The sequence below is a fragment of the Catharus ustulatus genome, chromosome 4, assembly GCF_009819885.2.
Source record: "Catharus ustulatus isolate bCatUst1 chromosome 4, bCatUst1.pri.v2, whole genome shotgun sequence".
In the NCBI taxonomy this organism is placed as follows: Eukaryota; Metazoa; Chordata; class Aves; order Passeriformes; family Turdidae; genus Catharus; species Catharus ustulatus.
The window spans coordinates 4,455,465-4,473,983 of NC_046224.1; the positions used below are offsets into that span (position 1 = coordinate 4,455,465).

General features: G+C 41.5%; 1 protein-coding gene across 3 annotated transcripts in view; it reads right to left on the minus strand.

The window, feature by feature from the left end:
* The window catches only part of SFMBT2 (Scm like with four mbt domains 2), a 105,108-nt gene that overhangs the window by 52,388 nt on the left and 34,201 nt on the right, over positions 1-18,519 (minus strand). For 2 of the 3 annotated variants that reach the window (XM_033057826.1, XM_033057825.1), the window contains exons 5-7: positions 7,469-7,557; positions 4,137-4,383; positions 864-961 (exon numbers count right to left, since the gene is read on the minus strand). In XM_033057826.1, coding sequence (XP_032913717.1) covers positions 864-961; positions 4,137-4,383; positions 7,469-7,557 — 434 coding nt within the window. Of the gene's footprint in view, positions 1-863; positions 962-4,136; positions 4,384-7,468; positions 7,558-18,519 lie in introns of those variants that run through there. The other variant, XM_042779191.1, reaches the window with a different exon arrangement.

The following is an 18,519-nucleotide window of genomic DNA, read 5'->3' on the forward strand; positions in this document are numbered from 1 at the left end:
ACCATAAAATCATTTCAGTTGGAAAAGCCCTCTAAGATCAAAGCCCAGCTATTAACCCAGCACTGCCAAGGCCACCACTAAGTGCCACATCCACACATGAACTGCACAATTCCATGGATGCTCTGGAGTATCCCACTGCAGGGCTGCTTAAGGGCTGGGAAGGAACCCAGAGGGTCCCCAGGTTGGTGGTGGGGAGGGCAGCCTGGTTCTCCAAGCAAGAGGTGACACTGGAGACATGGGGACACTGCTGTGCTCCCACAGAGCTCCCTGAGCATCCTCTCACTGCCCATCCCACCCCAGCCAGCATGGAACTGCAGGAAACCAGGATTATCTGGAGCCACCATGGTTAACACAGGGCAGATTTACACAGGAAATTAAAGCCAGTGCCTTGGGGCTGAAGTATCAGAGAATAAAAAATAAAATTAAAAGACAAGATGTAGGAACAAAATTGTCTCTCGCTTTTCTACAGGTCCCCAAAGGAGGTTTCTCTACCTTGTGGCTTGTGATCAGGTGAAAACTTTGGTGCAAGGCTCACAGAAATCTGTCCAGTTTATGTCAGCTTTTACATTCACAGCCTTACTATTTCACAGTTGTGTACCATGTTTTTGCACAGATCTAACAGAGTAAAACACACAAAAAACATCTGGAGAAATCCCTGCTGGCCATCCCCAGCCCCTAGAAAATGCCAACCAAGAAATAAATCCACACATAAAAAGTGTTTTATACAAACATCCAACCTGCGACCTTCCATGGTTATGTATTATAGCAAAGGCCTTTCTGGAAAAAGTTTAACATAAGCTGCTAAACATGGCATGGTATTTATTCATCACAGGTTCCACAAATGAAGGAAAAGTATCTTTTACCTTGAACACTTCCATTGGAAGAGGAAAATTTGCTGCATCATTAAGGGATTTTTCCAGAGCGCATTTCCACTCAGTTATAGTCTTCAGAGAATAGATATCTAAAGGGATGACAATAACACAAAGAAAAAAAAAAAAACAACAAAACCAAGAGGTGACTGTTCGGAGATCAAACATTTTTGGAAAACTCAAGTTCTTAAGTCATATGAATGGACAGAGCAAATGAAATGAACAGTGTCCATATTCCAAGCTGTGCAGCATGGATAAATTCAACACAAAAGCAACTGGCAGGGGCACACTGGAGGAAGATTGTGTTTTATATCCTGGAGTAAAACCCAGAAAAATTCACTTCCTTCAAATACTGCTGAAGGAATGAGAGTCATCCTAACTCATTACTTGAAAACAGTGAAAAAACTCTCCTTTGATTTTCATTTCTTAAAACACCTCATGTTTTCTATTTGAGGAGCCTCAGGTCTTCAGCCAGTATTAGTCATATTTGAACAAAACAAAAATTATCATTATTAAGACACCTGTTCATCAGAAAGTGTTTGGGTTTTAGGGTTTTTTTTTAATTGCAGGGTTGTGTCAGGTGTGAGAAGAAACATTTCAGCTAAATCTCCACCCAGCCACATTTTTTGGTATCACACTCAGACCAGAGCATCACACCAGAGCAAGGATTTACACTTAGGAATTTTCATCATTATACTTTTAGGCAACATCCTTGTGTAGCTTCACATTGCTTCCAGTGAGTTTCTTTACACAGGTTTAATATTATTAAATCATGATATTAACAAGCCCTTTATGGTTCAGTGCAGTGAAATTCCTAGGAATCATCAAAGGGAACAATGAAGGAAACAATACAGTGATGAGAAGCATTATATTGGATTTACTCCTGCCCTAGAAAACATATTGTTATCTTGCACATAACAAGTTATTGCAGAACATTCATATCAAGGCCTCAAAGAGAGAAGATAGGTAGATAGACTGCAACAATTATTAAAATGGAAATGAACATTTGCTCAATAATAAACTTGAACCTTGATACAGAGTGAAGAGTGTGGAGCTTTTCTTTGGCCAGTCTGGTTTCCCACATTCACACTGAGGTTCAGTTTGGCCCAATTTGCATTTAAATCCTGCACATCTAATAACTTTATATATTTACTAGCTAGCAGAAGATTTACTGCTGTATCTTACAATTCTGAAGGAGGGAATAAAAAATATGTGTTAAAAAAAAAAGGAATTGGCAAGCACTGTTTCCACCTAGCACTGATGGTACAAGGGAATTTTATGCTCTGAACTCAACAGATTTAAGACCTTATCAAAACAGGATTTGCAGAATCACTCACTGAAGTGGATGTATTTATACTTCCACTGTATCAAATCTCACTACTTCAGAACAGACATCAAGGATATGCATATGAATTTAACCACACTTGAAGGGGAATGTTAACCTTTCAAGGCAGTATTTTTAATTCCTCAGCTGTCTGGTTATTAACAGGAATACAGATTTCAAGTCTTTGTTTACAGCGTGTGCAGCGGGCACAAGTGTTAAGAAGTGCACTCTTTATCTAATTGTTCATTATTTTATAGTTTTGTTGCCCCACTTCTCCCTTGCTTGCAGGAATTCTGATCAGCATGAAGTGCAGGGAGGAGGACAACTCATCTTGTTTCTTTCTTTTTTAGTTTAATTTAAAGGGAAATACTTAACACAATATGATTTTGCCCCAGGCTGCAGCCAGCCTGTTGTTTCAAGTCTGAGTTCAGGAAAACTGTCCCTGATGCTTCCCTGCTGGAAACAGACCCTCATTTTCTATTGTGATGTCAGTGAAGCACAGGAAAGATGAAACTGGAATTTTGGGCAACTCTGGCCAAAATCAGCAAAGACAAGCAGCAACTTCTCTGGGCAGTGTCAACAAAATTCAAAACACAGAGGCAACTCCAGCGGTTTCAAGGGGCAGCAAGGAATATCATGTGCACATTTAATTAGTGGTGTCTTGCTTATGCTGTAAGTGCACGGACACCAAATTGCACAGTTAAAAGAGCATAAAGCATTTTATTTAAGTGCCAGGGCTGCAGGTAATTGAACAAAGTGTACTGTGTCAATTTGTATTAGAGTTCACAAGTAGTGAGCAATTAAAATGACTGGCAATTTGTCTTTAAATAGAAAGTAGCATAAAAGGGGATGATCTTGTCCTGCATAAACAGCTGAGCTCAGGCCATCAGTGGCTCTGTGTCAAGCAGCCTGTGCCAATTTGCACTAGCAAGGAGGCTTATTCCAGACTCAGATATACATCTGAAGGGAAAAATAAGCTATAAACCCTTTGATCCAGTTAAATGGGTTTGTGAGATATACAGAGTGCAGTAACAGGTACCAGCAACAAGTTCAGAGAAAGAGAACTGAAAAAACAAAAAAAAACCAAAAAACAAACAAAAAAAAAAGGCATGAAGGTGGGAAATCCATCCAAATGGATGGAAGGAGGAAAGAGTAGAAAGCTAATGGAATGAACAAAGAGGAAGCACAAATCTCCTCTGGGCCATTTCTATATTCACCAAACCTATACAGGCCAAGAGAGTTCAGAGACAGTCAATGAAAAAGTTGTTTCTCTGTAACACAAAGACTCTGTAATAACAGAGTGGGTGATATTCATGCTCTCCAGCATTCACATCTAATTTAGAAGTGATGGGTAACATTGATTTCTACCTATCAGTGAAGAAAAACACATTTCCAAAAAGCACTCAAGACCCAAGTCCCAGCCAAACTTGCAAACATGAGAATTGAACGTGTTGGGGTCAATACTCCACATCAGGTGTGAGGGACAGAAGCCACATCAGAAACACCTTCCCAGAGGAGGGGAATTTAACACTCACAGAAAAACTTCACCCACATCACAAAGAAAATGAGGCACAGACCTGGACACACTGCTAAACTACACAAAAGCAGGTGGATCAATCTGTGATCCCAGACTGGCTTAACTGCAGTCCCAACCCCTGATTTGAACACTAAACTCAACCCTAAAGAGCTTCTTCTCCAAGTTGTAATCTCCTGGTGTTTCATATGGTCTGACAGACTTGCAAAGACTTCAAATTAATTTATTTAATAAAGAATACAGTTCACCAGACCCACCCTAAACTCCAATTAGATGAATCTCCCCTCTCATTTGTGCCACAGCCAGAAACTCCTGACAAAGCAATGCAAATGCTGGAAAAGGACAAAACATCTCAAAAAACATCAGTGAACACCATGAAGGGAGACAATATTTCAGGGAGTTTCTTTACCTGCAGGTGGGTCCATTCTGTATTTATTCTCTTGACACCAACCGACTGGTCGAAGTCTGCAATCCAAGTAAAACAACCACTGGTCATAGGATTCAGTCTCCTCCAATCCCACATAGCGAAGGCGTAATCTTCCTCCAACATTTTCAACCACACTAACTATCCAGTACTGAAAGGGATTCTGGGAATCCTGCAGCTCTATTAAGGAATCAACTGTAATGAGGTCTACAGGGTTTTTTCCTCGCAGAGGCTGTTTGAATAGAAGCAAAACTCCTTATTTTAAACTTTATTTGAAGACTTCTCAAGGAAACAGATGACAGCAGAAGATTATTTTTGTTTTTCACACCATCATCCAAGCGATCAGCAAACAGTCTGTTCTTCTTCTATTTTACCCAATGTCTTCCAAGTGCAAATTCAGAAGTAAAACAGAAAACAACAGTTGTGCTAATTTCTCAACCGACATCATCAACAACAACAACAAAAAAAAAAAGAATAATAAAAGGTGGAACAGCTCACAAGGCACATCCATTTAGGATGCTCCTGAACTACTCAAAGCCCAGTTGTAATGGAGGGTATCAAACAAATTCTCATTGATTGCAGCTGATAAGAACCAACCACAGGACTGGACCTTAATATTTACCTAAAAAGTGACTACTTTGTGACCCAGAAATTTCACTTTGTGTACTGATCTCCTTCACCAAAGATCAGCTTTATCTTGCTCCTGCTGGCATGGAGAGCAAATTATCCCCCCCAGCCATGGATGCAGGAGTCTGTGGGAGCTATTCCAAAGCTCAAAGCCCACAGCAGGTTTGGATCCAAGCCCAAGGCACACAGGATTTGCTGGGCCAATCCACCATGCCCAAGAAATCCCAGTGACTGAGGTTATTTGCTTCCACATGGTTATTTTCTGGGATCCCAGTTCTGCAGCCTTTTTCATGTGTGTAACTTTGCACCTGCAAGCACAGGCATTAAAAAACCATGAGATGCTCTGCAGAACAACCCCTTTGGGGCTCAGTGTTTTTTTATTGTGAGCATCTCTGTGTTCTCAAGCTTTAACATAATGGTTAGGTTTCTTATTTTTTTATTAAATACAAGTTTGAACTCTTATGCAATGTCTCAGTTCCAGGGTTTTAAGAGCAGCATTAAAATGACCCCAAGACTTGGAAGCATTGGTCCCCAAAGGAGATGCTAAGCAAAGGCAAAATACATTAAAAACACACTTTTTTTTCCCTGGGTTTGTCCCACTTTGACTTAATTAAACCATATAAACATCTCACTTTACTTTTAAAAATATTAATTCTGTAAATCAAGAGTCAGTCCAGGATGGTTCTTTCTAACAGTGGCTACAGAACAAAATAAAGAGAATGCCTTATTTTTTAAAAAGTTCTTTTTCCTACTGAATATTGTAAGTACTCAAATTTTGAGATGCAACTGATTTTCATACAACCCTCTTAATCAAAAAAAAGCAGGCAAGAGAATGAGAATATGGTAAAAAATGCAATTAAAATTAACTAAGAGCTTATCACACATACAACTTTAAACAGCTTTATGATTAATAGATACTTCTCAGAACAATGTATTTGCCATATAAGCTACTTTTCTACACTGCAAGCTGTAAGCATCTGTATAATCTCTTCAAATATTATTTCATGGCAAAATGCAGTGTCAGAATTTAATAATACAGCAGAAATCCACTTTAATGTGGATTTTTTTTCTCCGCTCATACAACTGCTTCATTGCAACAAAATATTCTTTAATATGAAACGATGGTGTAATGATTTAACTTATTATAATAAATCCCTGGCTGTATCAGAGTGAATATTGCTTCCCTGATTTGTGTGCTAAATTTTAAGCCAATGGGCTGTCACTTACCCCGTGAGAACTGAATGGCTAGGATTAATAATCAGCTTGCATGAAATATTAACATTTACCATAATGCAAGAACCCTTCACATGCATAGCTGGCATGTAAAAACAAGATTTTAAAAGTAGCACTACATATTGATTTAACAGTCTAACAACAATCTGCAGCACTCATGAACAGCAAATCTGTCAACAGGGGCCAACATACATTGCACGACACAGACAGCACTGAGCACATAAAACACCAGAAAAGGGTCAGAAAGTGTTTCAAGCCAACACAATGTTTTCTCTCTCTGCTTTCCTGCCTGGGGCTGCCTCTCTTCCCTGCCTGCAGGAAGGGGAGGTTTGGCACATCAGAGATGGGGTTTGGACACCATCAGATTTCTGCATGTGCCACCCAGGAGCAGCCCAGCGATGGAGATGCAGCAGGAACAAGGGTGGGGATTATTTGGGGACTGCAAAGGCTGTTCATCCCTCAGACTGGGGAGAAAACCCTTAATGGTACAATAATAATTCTCCCTGACAGGTACATTCATACTGATGGGCATGTGGGAAAAGGATGCAGCAGGGGGTGGTGGAAGCAACCAGGGACAAAATGATCAAAAACGGTGCCTGGATGCACACTGGCCTCCCCCAAAGCCAACATGAGCACTTTCACAAAGGTAAATTCCTGTATGCCCTCGCTCTCAGCCTAAATACACAGGGACAAAGGACGAGGGGCTCCTGCAGGATCTGTCCCCACAGCAGCCACAGGAGAGCAGGGCAGGCCCTGATGAAAAAGCTGCCCAAGGTTTCAAGGTGCAGCTGTGGGATTTTTATCCAGGATCTCCAGGCACACTGAGGCTTTTCACCCTGTGGATTTGCTGCACAGACTGAACGGGTGCATCTAAAAATGGACCCTTCTGGTCTTCTGAGGCCCTTCACCCAAAAACTTCCCCTAAAGGTGACTGCTGGATTTATGTGGAGGGAATGTCCTTGAGAGAGCATGTCCCATGTAAAGATAAACCTGACAGTGCTCCCCATCAACCTACTAAACCCTCTCTCCAAGCTGTGCCACAGAATCACAGAATGGTTTGGGTTGGAAGGGACCTTAAAGATCACCCAGTTCCAGCCCCATGCCGTGGGCAGGAACACCTTCCTCTATCCCAGATTGTTCCAAGCCTGTCCAGCCTGGCTTTGAACACTCCCAGGGATGGGGCAGGGATGGACTGGCAGCTCAGCTCACCAGTTTGACAGATCTACTGGGGTTAGAAGGGCTGAGCTCTCCCTCCTGTGGATCCCCTCCATGCTCCCCTTCCCCACCAGGCCTTGCTGAGCACCCAACGTTCTAAAGAACTAAAAGGCAAGAACAAACTGCCCATGAGTGGGTCAGAAGCAGAACCAGCAGGGCCCAGGCAGGGCTGGCACAGATTTTGGGGCACACAGACACTGCAAGCACACACGGAGGAGGAGGAACTGCAATCTAATACATACGCCTTCCAGCAAATTCGCAGGGGCCGTCCTGGCGCCGGTCAGATCCTGGATGAGAAACTCTGTCCAGTCCATGTATTTCTCCTTGATTGCTGGGGAAGGGGAGGGAAGAAAATAAATTCTTAGCACAGCAGACTGCAGTAACTTGCACCTGTGTGTCACACAGTGGGCCTGGTGTATTTATTAAGAAGAAATTCTTCATTATTAGAGGGATGAGGCACAGGGTGCCCAAAGCAGCTGGGGCTGCCCCTGGATCCCTGGAAGTGTCCAAGGACAGGTTGGATGGGGCTTGGAGCAGCCTGGGACAGTGGAAGGTGTCCCTGCCCATGGCAGGGGACTGGATGAGCTTTAAGATCCTTCCAACCCAAACCATCCTGAGATTCAATCACTTTAGAAACATCTCCTTGAGATTTACCAGCTCTAAAGTTCTGGATGCAACAGCAACTCAGACCAGGAAAAAAAGCTGCTTTGTTGCCCAGTTCTTTGGGCAACCTGTGCACACAGTTAAATCCCAAACAAAGGGGAAGGTGTTGCTCCACTGTAGCCACTGACAGTGATTTACAACATCGTGGTTTATCATCCCCATCTCTCCCATTCAGAATTGGCCACTGCTTGTGCAACCACTCGTTTCCTGCTTATCACCTGGGCTCAGATGTGATTTATAAAGTCTCTCTGTATGTTCACTAATGACCTCTGGGAAAAAAAGAAGCTGTGCAAACTTTCAATTCCTTGACAGGAGACCAGAAACTCCAGGTGCTTTTCCAACAAAGTAGTAAAATCAACGCTGAGAACATCATATATCAGCTGATAAATCAATACATCAGCAAGAAAAAAAGACTTAAAAGTCTTTCCCTGATCAGGAGCCTCTGTTTCATTTAGAAAAAAAAATGAATAATTTCTGAGGTAAACACTGTGAACCTGCATTACTTTAGGACATGTAAGTAGTGTTATAAGATTTGAACTGAAATACATAAATTTTGCCTCTTGGATTCACACTGAAATAATGGACACATAAAGGCAATAATTCAGCAAATCTCAGCTTCAAAGACAGAGATGCCTCTTCATATGCACCATGCAGTTGCAATCAGAAATCCAGAAATTAAGACTTTAAATCTACCTGCCTGTAAATGAGAATTAAATTACATCTGAAACTTCATTTTCTTCCCAAAATAATCTTACTTATATGTGAATCATCTGGAATGCAGTTATGGTGCTAACTTAGAAACACCTATAGAAGGGAAAAATCAAGCATTTAAAAATTTCAACATTTCCTCTGAATAAACAACTAAATAAGTCATTTAAAGACTATTACCCCACAGTAATCCACAGGATTGGGCATGGATAACAACACAAGCCCACCTTAACCTCATTTCTGAGCTGTGCTCCTTCCCCAGAAGCCATCCAGTTTAGATATCTAAATTACTTTAAATGTGCATTTAAATGTATTTAAAATTATCAAACCTTGCATTGCTGGACTTGAGCCTCCATAAAATACTGTTTGAACTTGCCTGGAACCATTCTTAGTGTTTTACAGCACTGATTTTGCATGACTTCCAGAAGATTTATGTCCTTTGCATTATTTAAGAAGAAAGAACAGCCTTAGAAGAAGTGGTTTAGATATGACACTTTCAACACTCCTGCTGTGTACACCTCATCAGTTCCTGTCCACCTACCTCAGGATAAAGAAAATAAGCTAAATTCTGGCACCAGGGAGAGGACAGTAATTGTGGTAATGAATGAGCTGGAGTCCCTCTAGCTCAGAGTTCTGCCTCTCCCTGAGAACAGCACTGGGTGCAGCACAGAAAGGTGCAAGTTGAACTCGATTTTGGCTCATTCCCACAAAGTTGTCATCCAAATTTCTGAATGCCAGAGCTACACTACCAAGGAATGACAAATGTGATAAAAAGCACACAGTTTGAACTTTCAAAGCTGGCAGGAGTTGGGGGGGGAGACAGGGGGAGAATAGGATTTTCAAAGTTGACAAGAGATTAACAGATTTCAGGGGCTTCCACTTCCAGATGCCCAACTGGAGATGTCACAACGGTGTCTGATTCACAGATCTGGCTGTCTGTCAGTCAGTCTCCCTTCCAGAGAGAAAAAAAAAATTCCCCTGTCCTTTTTAAAAGACTTGCACCTCAGTGTTTGACATCTAAATAAGCTGATGCCTCTCTCCACGTTCAGATCTGAATTAGAAGCTTCTGAAGTCCAAAAGTCCCAAGGTGACCTCTGTTTTCAAACTAAACAGGCTCAGCTGAAAAAGAAAAAAACCTGAGCTATTCTCAGTTTCTAGGTGGTTTCAGAACCACCCTTCCCATACAAATCTAATTTCTAGGGTTTTCCTTTATTTTATTCTGCTTTTGTGGCATGGATAAAACGACTCTGAAAACCTCTGAGAGACAATAAATTGCACTGGAAGCTGTAGAAACAGGGATTTGAACGTTCCTATGTGCCTATAGAGCACAATCAGCCTTCTCAGCTTTACAGTTCAAGTCACCACAATGCAAATATTAATTTTTAGTAGTAATGAAGTGAATCTGAATGATCATGATATCTGCAAAAGCCTTTGAGGACCAAGCAAAATGTTAAACAAATATATCCAAACCAAGGAAAATCTGCTGGGTAAATGAGAATAGCTGTCAGTGCAATGCATGGGTGCCCAAGCTGAGCATCCCTCTCCAGAAATGCTGATGGTCCTCTGGCATATCAGACTCAGCACATGGGGACTGAAGCAGAGAACTTTCAATCCCCATTTCCCATTTTCCCTTGTTAGCTACAGGAAAAGGCTCTACTGAGCCTCTCCTACTGCTGGACAGGCTGGGAGAAATCTGTTTTTTTTTCTTTGGACAGCTGGTGGGAAGGGAAGGTGGCCAGGATAAAGAATCCTGCTCCATGGTGACCTAAACTCCACTAGTATTCCTGTTTTCAAAACATTTTTCCCTGCCTTAAAATAAATTCAATGAGTCAGGAGTGGTCCATGGGCTTCACCTTTCAATATATCCATTTTCCTACAACCCCTGTGAACTTCCCCTGTAGCCCTGCTCCAGACTGAGTTCATTCAGGACTAAAAACACACAGAGGAAAATCATCTGAACCCAGAGCACCACAGAAACACCTGAAAAGTTCTCAGTTTCCCTCCCCAGTTCCTGAGGAGCTGGAATGATGCAGCAGTTCCCAGACTCAGTGATGGGCTGCTGAAGGCTGAGCCCAATTGATATCAGTGAAATCATCCATCCATACCTGTAAAGTAAAAACCAGGTCCTTGTAGCTCACTGCCTCCTCCCATGAAAAAAATAATTATTTCAGAGATCACCTTCTAGTTTAGCAAATATTACAGCAAATTCTTAATGAGAAAGAAAAAGGACCTTTCTAACATTAACACTCTGGTTATAAAACTGAGTGCCCCTTCCAGAGACCTGAACTCCACCATTAAACAGATCATATCCAATATCCCTCAAATTCTTCCCACTTTTCTCTACTCAATTCACCTTGTCCACAACGTCTCTGACTCCCACTCCTCTCTCCCCTTCTGAGCCACTGCCATTTCCTCAGTTTTACTCATTGGTCTCATTTTCCTGAGTTGTGTCTTGAGGCTGGACCTGGCACCACCTGAGGAGCAGGGGGTGCTGCCAGCTGGTCACTGGCTGATGTGCAAAGTACCATCAGTGTTTATCATCAGGGTTTCCCCATCAGCTGCTCAAACCCAGCCCTCTGCCCTTGCTGTGTGTGTGCTGACCATGAAAACCATCCTGAGTACACTGGAAATGCTGGAGCAATGCACAGCCCATCCCCTCCAATCCCCCTGAACACAGAGCCAGGACAGCAGCTTCATTCCCTGCAACCCTGTAAATCTCTGTGCCCTGCCTCAGCCTCAGCACATAATGGGTTCAGATTTATCTGCCTCTCTAGAGAAATAAGAGATTAAAAGCACACTGGCAGTCCCATGACAGCACTGAGGCACAGGCACTCCATTCAATGAATATGAGATACTATTATCACATTAGCAACTCTTGGGATTTTATCTCGTTTTCTAGTAGTTGCTGTTTTGCTGAGAGTCACTCCTCTCAGGTCATGGCTTTACATGGAAATTCTCTTTTTCTTTTTTTTTTTTTTTTCCCCAAGAACAGGACACTACAAAGTGCAGGCAAAACCTTGAAATCTGAAAGACTGACCAGACAATGGAAAGAACATGGTTGGTTTTTCACTTTTCATGACTGCTTTCTCCCCCAAGGCAAACACTTGATTGGCAAGAATGAGACTCAGGGATCTGAACTGCTACATTTGGTGAAATAAAGGAATGGTAGCACAAATAACTTACAGGCACACAGCACCTAAAAATAAGCTACTCCTTGAAAACACCTCATCATGCCCCATGGACAGAAGTGCCCAACAAGCAGTAACATCAAATTGTGTTCATTTTTGTCCATACCTAAAAAAAAAACCAAAAAAAAACAAAAAAAGCAAAAAAAAGAACAAAAAAACCCCAAAAAAACCCCAAAAAAACTCTTCATGGTGGGTTTCTTTTTTGTTAATAACCCAGGATCACCAGCAACCTGTCGACACCTCTACTGGAGAATCCCCACTGGAACCCATCAACCTCTAAACAGCAGAGTTTTAATTTTCTCACATATAAAGAACAGCATCTTAAACAGCTTTATAAAATGGTTTAAGATCTTTCAGATTAATCTGCTAAGAGACAACACTCTCAGTGTGGGAACTATTTTTATCATTAAAAGTTTAACTCTTTCCTAGGACTCAAATGAACAGGAATAGTTAACAAGGGGAATTATAGCTGGGCAGGACCCAGGTAATTCTTCTCCCTCCACTGTGAAATAACCTAAAATACCAGGTTATAAATAAATAAACTAAAAATACCAGGAAATAAAGTAAAATACCAGTTGGATTAATTTTCTAAACAAATAATTCAGGATGATCAAAATTTAATATAAATATACAAACTAGATATACATATATATACTAATACAAAAATAATATATATATTTAAGATACATTAAAAAAAAGCTGCTGGTGCCAGAAAGAAATGCCCAGAAGCTGGAGAGAAGGATCACAGATCAGCAGGAGAGCACCTGAAGGGCAACACAAAGGAATTCCAGCCACTCCATCCAGCAGGGATGGGTGACATTACAGTGGAGATCTGCCAGAGGTCACCCAGGAAAATTAAGGCTGGAACATCCTGTTCTAGTGAAGGTGGGAAAAGATGATCTTTATGGTCCCTTCCAACCCAAACCATTCTGTGACTCTGTGACAAGATATGCAGTTTTTTAAAAGCTAAACAGCATATTGCAAAACTATAGAAAGCTTACAATATTGACATTTTCTTTTAATTTTAAAGTTGTCACACATTGGATGCAATATTTCTAAGTTACAAAAATATTAACACATAAATGTTGTAACTATGTTATACAGGTCTAAATGATGGAGTAGAAATGAGATGTCTTTATATCAAAATAACATAGAATGCTAAAACAATTTGTTTAGACTTCACCCATCAAAACAATTTGTCAAAACTGACATGTTCTCACAAAATATTTCCATTTTGATAAAACAGCATTTTGACAGGAAACGGTTGAATCCCCACATTTTCATTCGTCTTGCTGAACTATTTACATCCTCGTGAACCACACTGGATGTGAAAACACGATGGGGGTTGAGTGCTGCCCCTAAGCAAAAGGCTCAGGCTGTTTCTGAACCCTTCCCAAGACCTTCAGGGCTGGGAACACTGCATACCCTACAAAGCCAGGTCCCCTATTAAGAATTTCCAAAATAAATTAAGTAAAACCAACATTTCAAAAAATTTACTTAGTGCTTGAAAGGCATTTTTTTATAAAAATGACTGTTTGCTTTGAATTCTTTTGCGGGCTCCCTGAAAAAAAGCCAAATGGGGCTAAAGACATCTTCAAACAAATTTCTTACTTAAAACTTCAAACAGTCGTCTGTTCTCACAGCAGCAGAGTTCTGTGGTTTGAACTGGATCACAAAATAATGCAAATTCAGTCCAGAAAAGAAAAGAAAATGCATCAAAAGCTGTTGATCTGATTTCCTTGTGAGCCATAAGCCACAAATATCATGAGACCCCAACTTCAGAGCTCAGGCACTGCCTTCTATACACCTGTCTATTAAATAGACTGTTCAAGGAAAATATTATACAGAGAGGATTTTCATGGAAACCAGAAGCCATAAGCAACTGTCCAACAAAGAATACAGGTGCTCAAAAGACACTTCTGGACCAGCAGTGCTCTGTGGTCCCATTCAAGTGAATTTACAACAGGCTAATGAACAGATGCTGGAAGGAAGTGTGATGTCTGTAGGAGAAGTGTAGCTCTTGTATTCTCTGAAAGCTGTTAATTCACCTGCTTGCTCATAATTATCTCACTTTTAAAAAATAACACTAAGTGCAAACTTCAAAATAATGTTTAGCCCATGTGAGCTGCTTAATTTAATAACAACATTCTGCATGTTTTTAAAAATTTTTAAGGTATTTGATGCCCTCTGTTTTTTCAGGCTATCCAAACCACCCTGATTTCATTTGTAAGAGAAGATTATGCTGCAGTTTCTATGGTCTTGACCCGAGAAAGGTCCAACACACAGAATTTAATCCCTCCACGCTCAACTCTGCATGAAAAAGCAGTCCTTGATTAGAAAAAAGCAGAGAGGGGGAAAAAAGCCAGATAAAGGCTTTAGGTTCTCACCTGAACAACTCCCTTACAGTTTTTTCTGTTCACCTACACTGAATTTCAGTACAATGCAACTTTTATCCTTCCTGCTGCTATTCAGGGTTTCCAAAATGATCTATTTATAACCTCTGGATGAAAACAAGCAAGCTGATGAGCAAAAAGCTGCCTCACTGTCCACAGGACACTTTGCTTCCCAAATCCTTTGAGCCCTTCACAGACGTGCACACCATTCCCCTCGGGTTCTCTAGTCCTTAATTAACTGCTCTCTTTTTAACAATAAAAAAGCAGTGGGTGCTTTGGGAGTTGCTTTTTCATTTCTTGAAGCTTGCACTGGCCATGAACTCCAGCCAAGCTACAGAACCATAGGTGGAAGATGTGGATGTGGGAGAAAACCGACAAGGTGAGTGGATGCTATTATACTGATTTTGGTTTTTTTAAACGATGCAAAATCTTGTAAAAATCCCCTCTACTAACTCTCTGCACCTCAGGAAGCTGAACAAGACACTCTGTCCTGATAAAAGAGTCACAACCAACTACTGAGGCACTCCCATGCAGCAGGATCAGCTGTCATCACCCCAAACACAACACTGTGAATGCAGACACCTCTTCTGGGATCCCACTGCTGTGGCTTTCTGCTTCCAAGTCCAACTGTCCAAGACCAGAACAGAAATTTGCCTCAGAGATCCCAAGAGCACAGAGTGCCACAAACCCAGATCAGCCTGCCCTGACTCCCTGAACACAACAGCCTCAGGCTCCCATCCAGCAGCAAATTAACTACTCATAAGTACAGTAAGTTCACGATTATGACACACGTTACAATACAGAGTGTAATAAAAGGTATCTGTTCTATCACCATCTGTTGAGGGTGGGGCAGTGATCCTGATCTATGTGGGAGATATTCTGCTAATGGGCATCCATTGAAACCAGGCAGGGCATTGTTCTTTATCTTTTCACAGCCCATCCTTCCTCCAGCCAGTCATTTTCTGCTCATGGCCATTGAGTCCCACTGTGGCACTGATAAAATTACTGCATCCCATTGGGAGTTGCTCCAGCCAGGGGGAAGAGCCCAACATTTCTTACCAAGATAAAAACAGAGGTTTTGGGACACTAAGGGAGCCCCTTTCTCCACTGGACTCCAGAGGAAAACCGGATTTCTCCACATCCCCACTGGAGCTTTAGAGGGAAACTGCACCTTGTACAGGAGCACTGCTCCAACTGAGCCACATCTGTCACTGCAGGAGGATGCAGCCACCATGGAATGGGACTGCTGCCAACACCCTGCCTGACGGGTGTCAGGCTGTACTCTGACTGTGTCAGGGTTTGGGGTTTGTTCTTTGTAGTACTGTATTTCTATTTTAATTTCCCTGGTAAAGAACTGTTATTCCTAATTCCCATAGCTTTGCCTGAGAGCCCCTTGATTTCAAAATGCTAATAATTTGGAGGGAGGGGGTTTACATTCTCCATTTCAAAGAGAGGTTCCTGCCTTTCTCAGCAGACACCTGTCCTCCAAACTAAAACAGCAACTTCTCGTTCTCTGTCCATATATAAACCACACCTGATTATAAGCCGCACTTCGGGTTTGGACCAAAATTTTAGTCAAAATGGTGCGGCTTATAATCGCGAAATTACTGTATTGTGATTAATTACCTCTCTTCAGTCAAAGTCAATACTTGGCTTGCACTGAAGTATTTAAAATATTTTTTAAAGGGATAAAAAAGAGGCGTGCTGATAATGGGAAGTGACTCTGCTCTGTCTTGGTGGCATTACTTATCAATTGCAATCAGATTATGCAGATAAGGAACAGCAGCAAATCCATCAGCTCCACTTGCACTTTGTCACACCCCTTTGTTTAAAAGCTTCACCCAAGTGTGATCAGCACCATCCAGCCTGGAATCACCCACACAGCACTGCTCTCCCTCGGGATCTGGGACTGGGAGAAGAGAGCAGAGAGATACAGGTGGGACATGGCAAGAGGAGAGGGGAATTAATCTCCTGTTGGAACCCAGAAACCTTTTTGAGCTTTCTGGCACTGACCCCCAGGAGAACACTGCTTTGGACCTGAGGCCTTGGAGAAGGCTCCAAATTTGAGTGATAGAGTTAAAATCATAGGTGTGTAGTTAAATAGAAATGTGTGATTTCACATGGTAAAGAGTTTTGAATTTGGGGTTTTTAGAATATAGTAATAGGACTGGGACAAGATGGAGGATTTTGGGTGTTGTCTCTTTTCTGTCTTCTTCCTTCTTCTCCATGGTTTCAGGCAGTAGTTTCTGGTTGGACAGTCAGTGCTGCACTGCAGGTCACAGGAGTTTGGTTATTGGATCAAAAGTATAAATAATACAGGTGTTAGTTCCTTACTGGACTGTTTAGCTTTAAAAGACCTTGTAACCAGCTACATTCACCTCCATTTTGCTCACTTTTAGCTGGTAGCTACAAGTGTTACAGAACTCTCTGTACTTTAGATAAGATTTAATAAACAACCAAGTCCAAACACGAGAAATTAATCTCCTTCGTGTTTTTAATCCTGACTCTGAGTGAAGACAGAAGAAAATGAAGACAAGCCACTAATTAAGTGGTGCAGTTACCACATTTACATTCTCCCACCCTTCACCTTGCAGGGATGCAACCAATTCTTTCACCTGGTCCTTCAGCACAAAAAGTCACCTGTGGCCATCCAGCCTCAACAGGTTGGAATTTAAGGATGAAGCATTCAACTGTTCAGAGCATTTACCACATATTTATAGCCTAAGTTAATGGTTGCCCTCAATGGTATTAGAGGTCTTTTCCAACCCAAATGCTTCTAGATTAATTGTTTATTTTTAAGGTGTTTTTACACTGATTTCACCTGGAAGACAATTCTGCAATGTTTTCACCTAGACCAGATGCTAAAACCTACCCTCATTAACACCACCAAAAATTGGTAAAGGAATGCAAAAAATATCTCCTGGACACAACTATTTTTGAGTGTCCTGGCTTAGGGCAAATTTTTGGAGGAAACTTCTGAAGTGGTCTTTTCCAGAAAGTGAATTCAAGCAGCACCTCCCCAACCAGTTTCAAGAAAAGTGGAAAAAACTTTTTATTTAACAAGTGAAGCATTCCCATTAAAAAATGAGTAATATTAAACAATGGAACCTCTCGTTGTTCTGAAGATCTAGTTCTGAAAGCACACAACCCAATATCCAGCATAAGCAGAAATTAAGGAGAATAGGGACAGAAGTAGCATAAAGTCACCCTAGGACAGTGGGACAATTATCTGTTTTCTTGTATCTGCAGGCATGAATGAAGGCTGATTATTCTGATTTTGTTACAGAATCCAACATGGCAAAAATGGGCTGGATTTTAGTCTCAGTTACCTCTGTGATAAATTAGGGAAAAAACCTGAGGCGTAGCTAAAGTCAGAGTGTTCCACCCAGAACAAGTGGTTTGTGCTCCTCCAAAATTTCCTACCTGAACAGAAATTGCACACTCTTTAAACACAGCAACAACACTGCTCTCTGCCCCACTCAATTCCACATACAAGGTTGTTGTCAACAACTGTCTTAGAAACAAATCAGGACCGTCTGCATTAAACCATCCTGGATGTGCACAGAGTTCCTGAAAGGCATTTCTGAGAGCCTGGATTTTGAAAGCTCTGCACACACCACATAACCATAGGGGTTCTCCCATCATTAGTATCAATGTCCATTAGGGTGATGGCTCACTGTGAAAATGAGCATCCAAACTCTGCAGCTCGTGGCACTTAACCCCAAGCCTCCACGCACATTCCCTGATTATTTTTTCCGTCCGTGTGCATTAAGCACCGTGCCCAGGGCTCAGAAGAGATGGATCATGAGCACTGAGAGCTCCAGCTCCCAATCTCCACACCCAGGAGTCTTAATGAAGGCCTTGTCAAATCAGCAGTTTGGGAGCTTTCAGGGAAAAGAGGGGGGACATGGCATTGTGACTGTAATTTCTACATCAGTTTTCATCCCATAGAGATAAAAAAAATAATAACAATAAAATTGCAAGAGTGCTGTTATCCAGGGAAAATCAGCATCCTTATCAACGTGCTCAGAAGCAAAACCAGATCACAGAGCTCAGTGTGACTGTTTGAGAAGTTATGAATTCACCTGTATGAGACATAAGTACATACACCAGATTCCTTGCACTTAGCAGGCATTTGCACCATTATTTCCTTCCAAATTGTAGCCCCTCTGGGTGAAAACCTAAAAAGTATTTAGTCATCTTTGCAGGCAAAGAGATTTGCTGCTGCAGGTAGACAGAAATACACAGACAAATGTAACAAAAATTGTAAAATTCCGATTTAAAAGCTTTGAAAGCCATGGGGGAGGATGTTTGTGCTTCTTGCCCAGCCATCAACCCTGG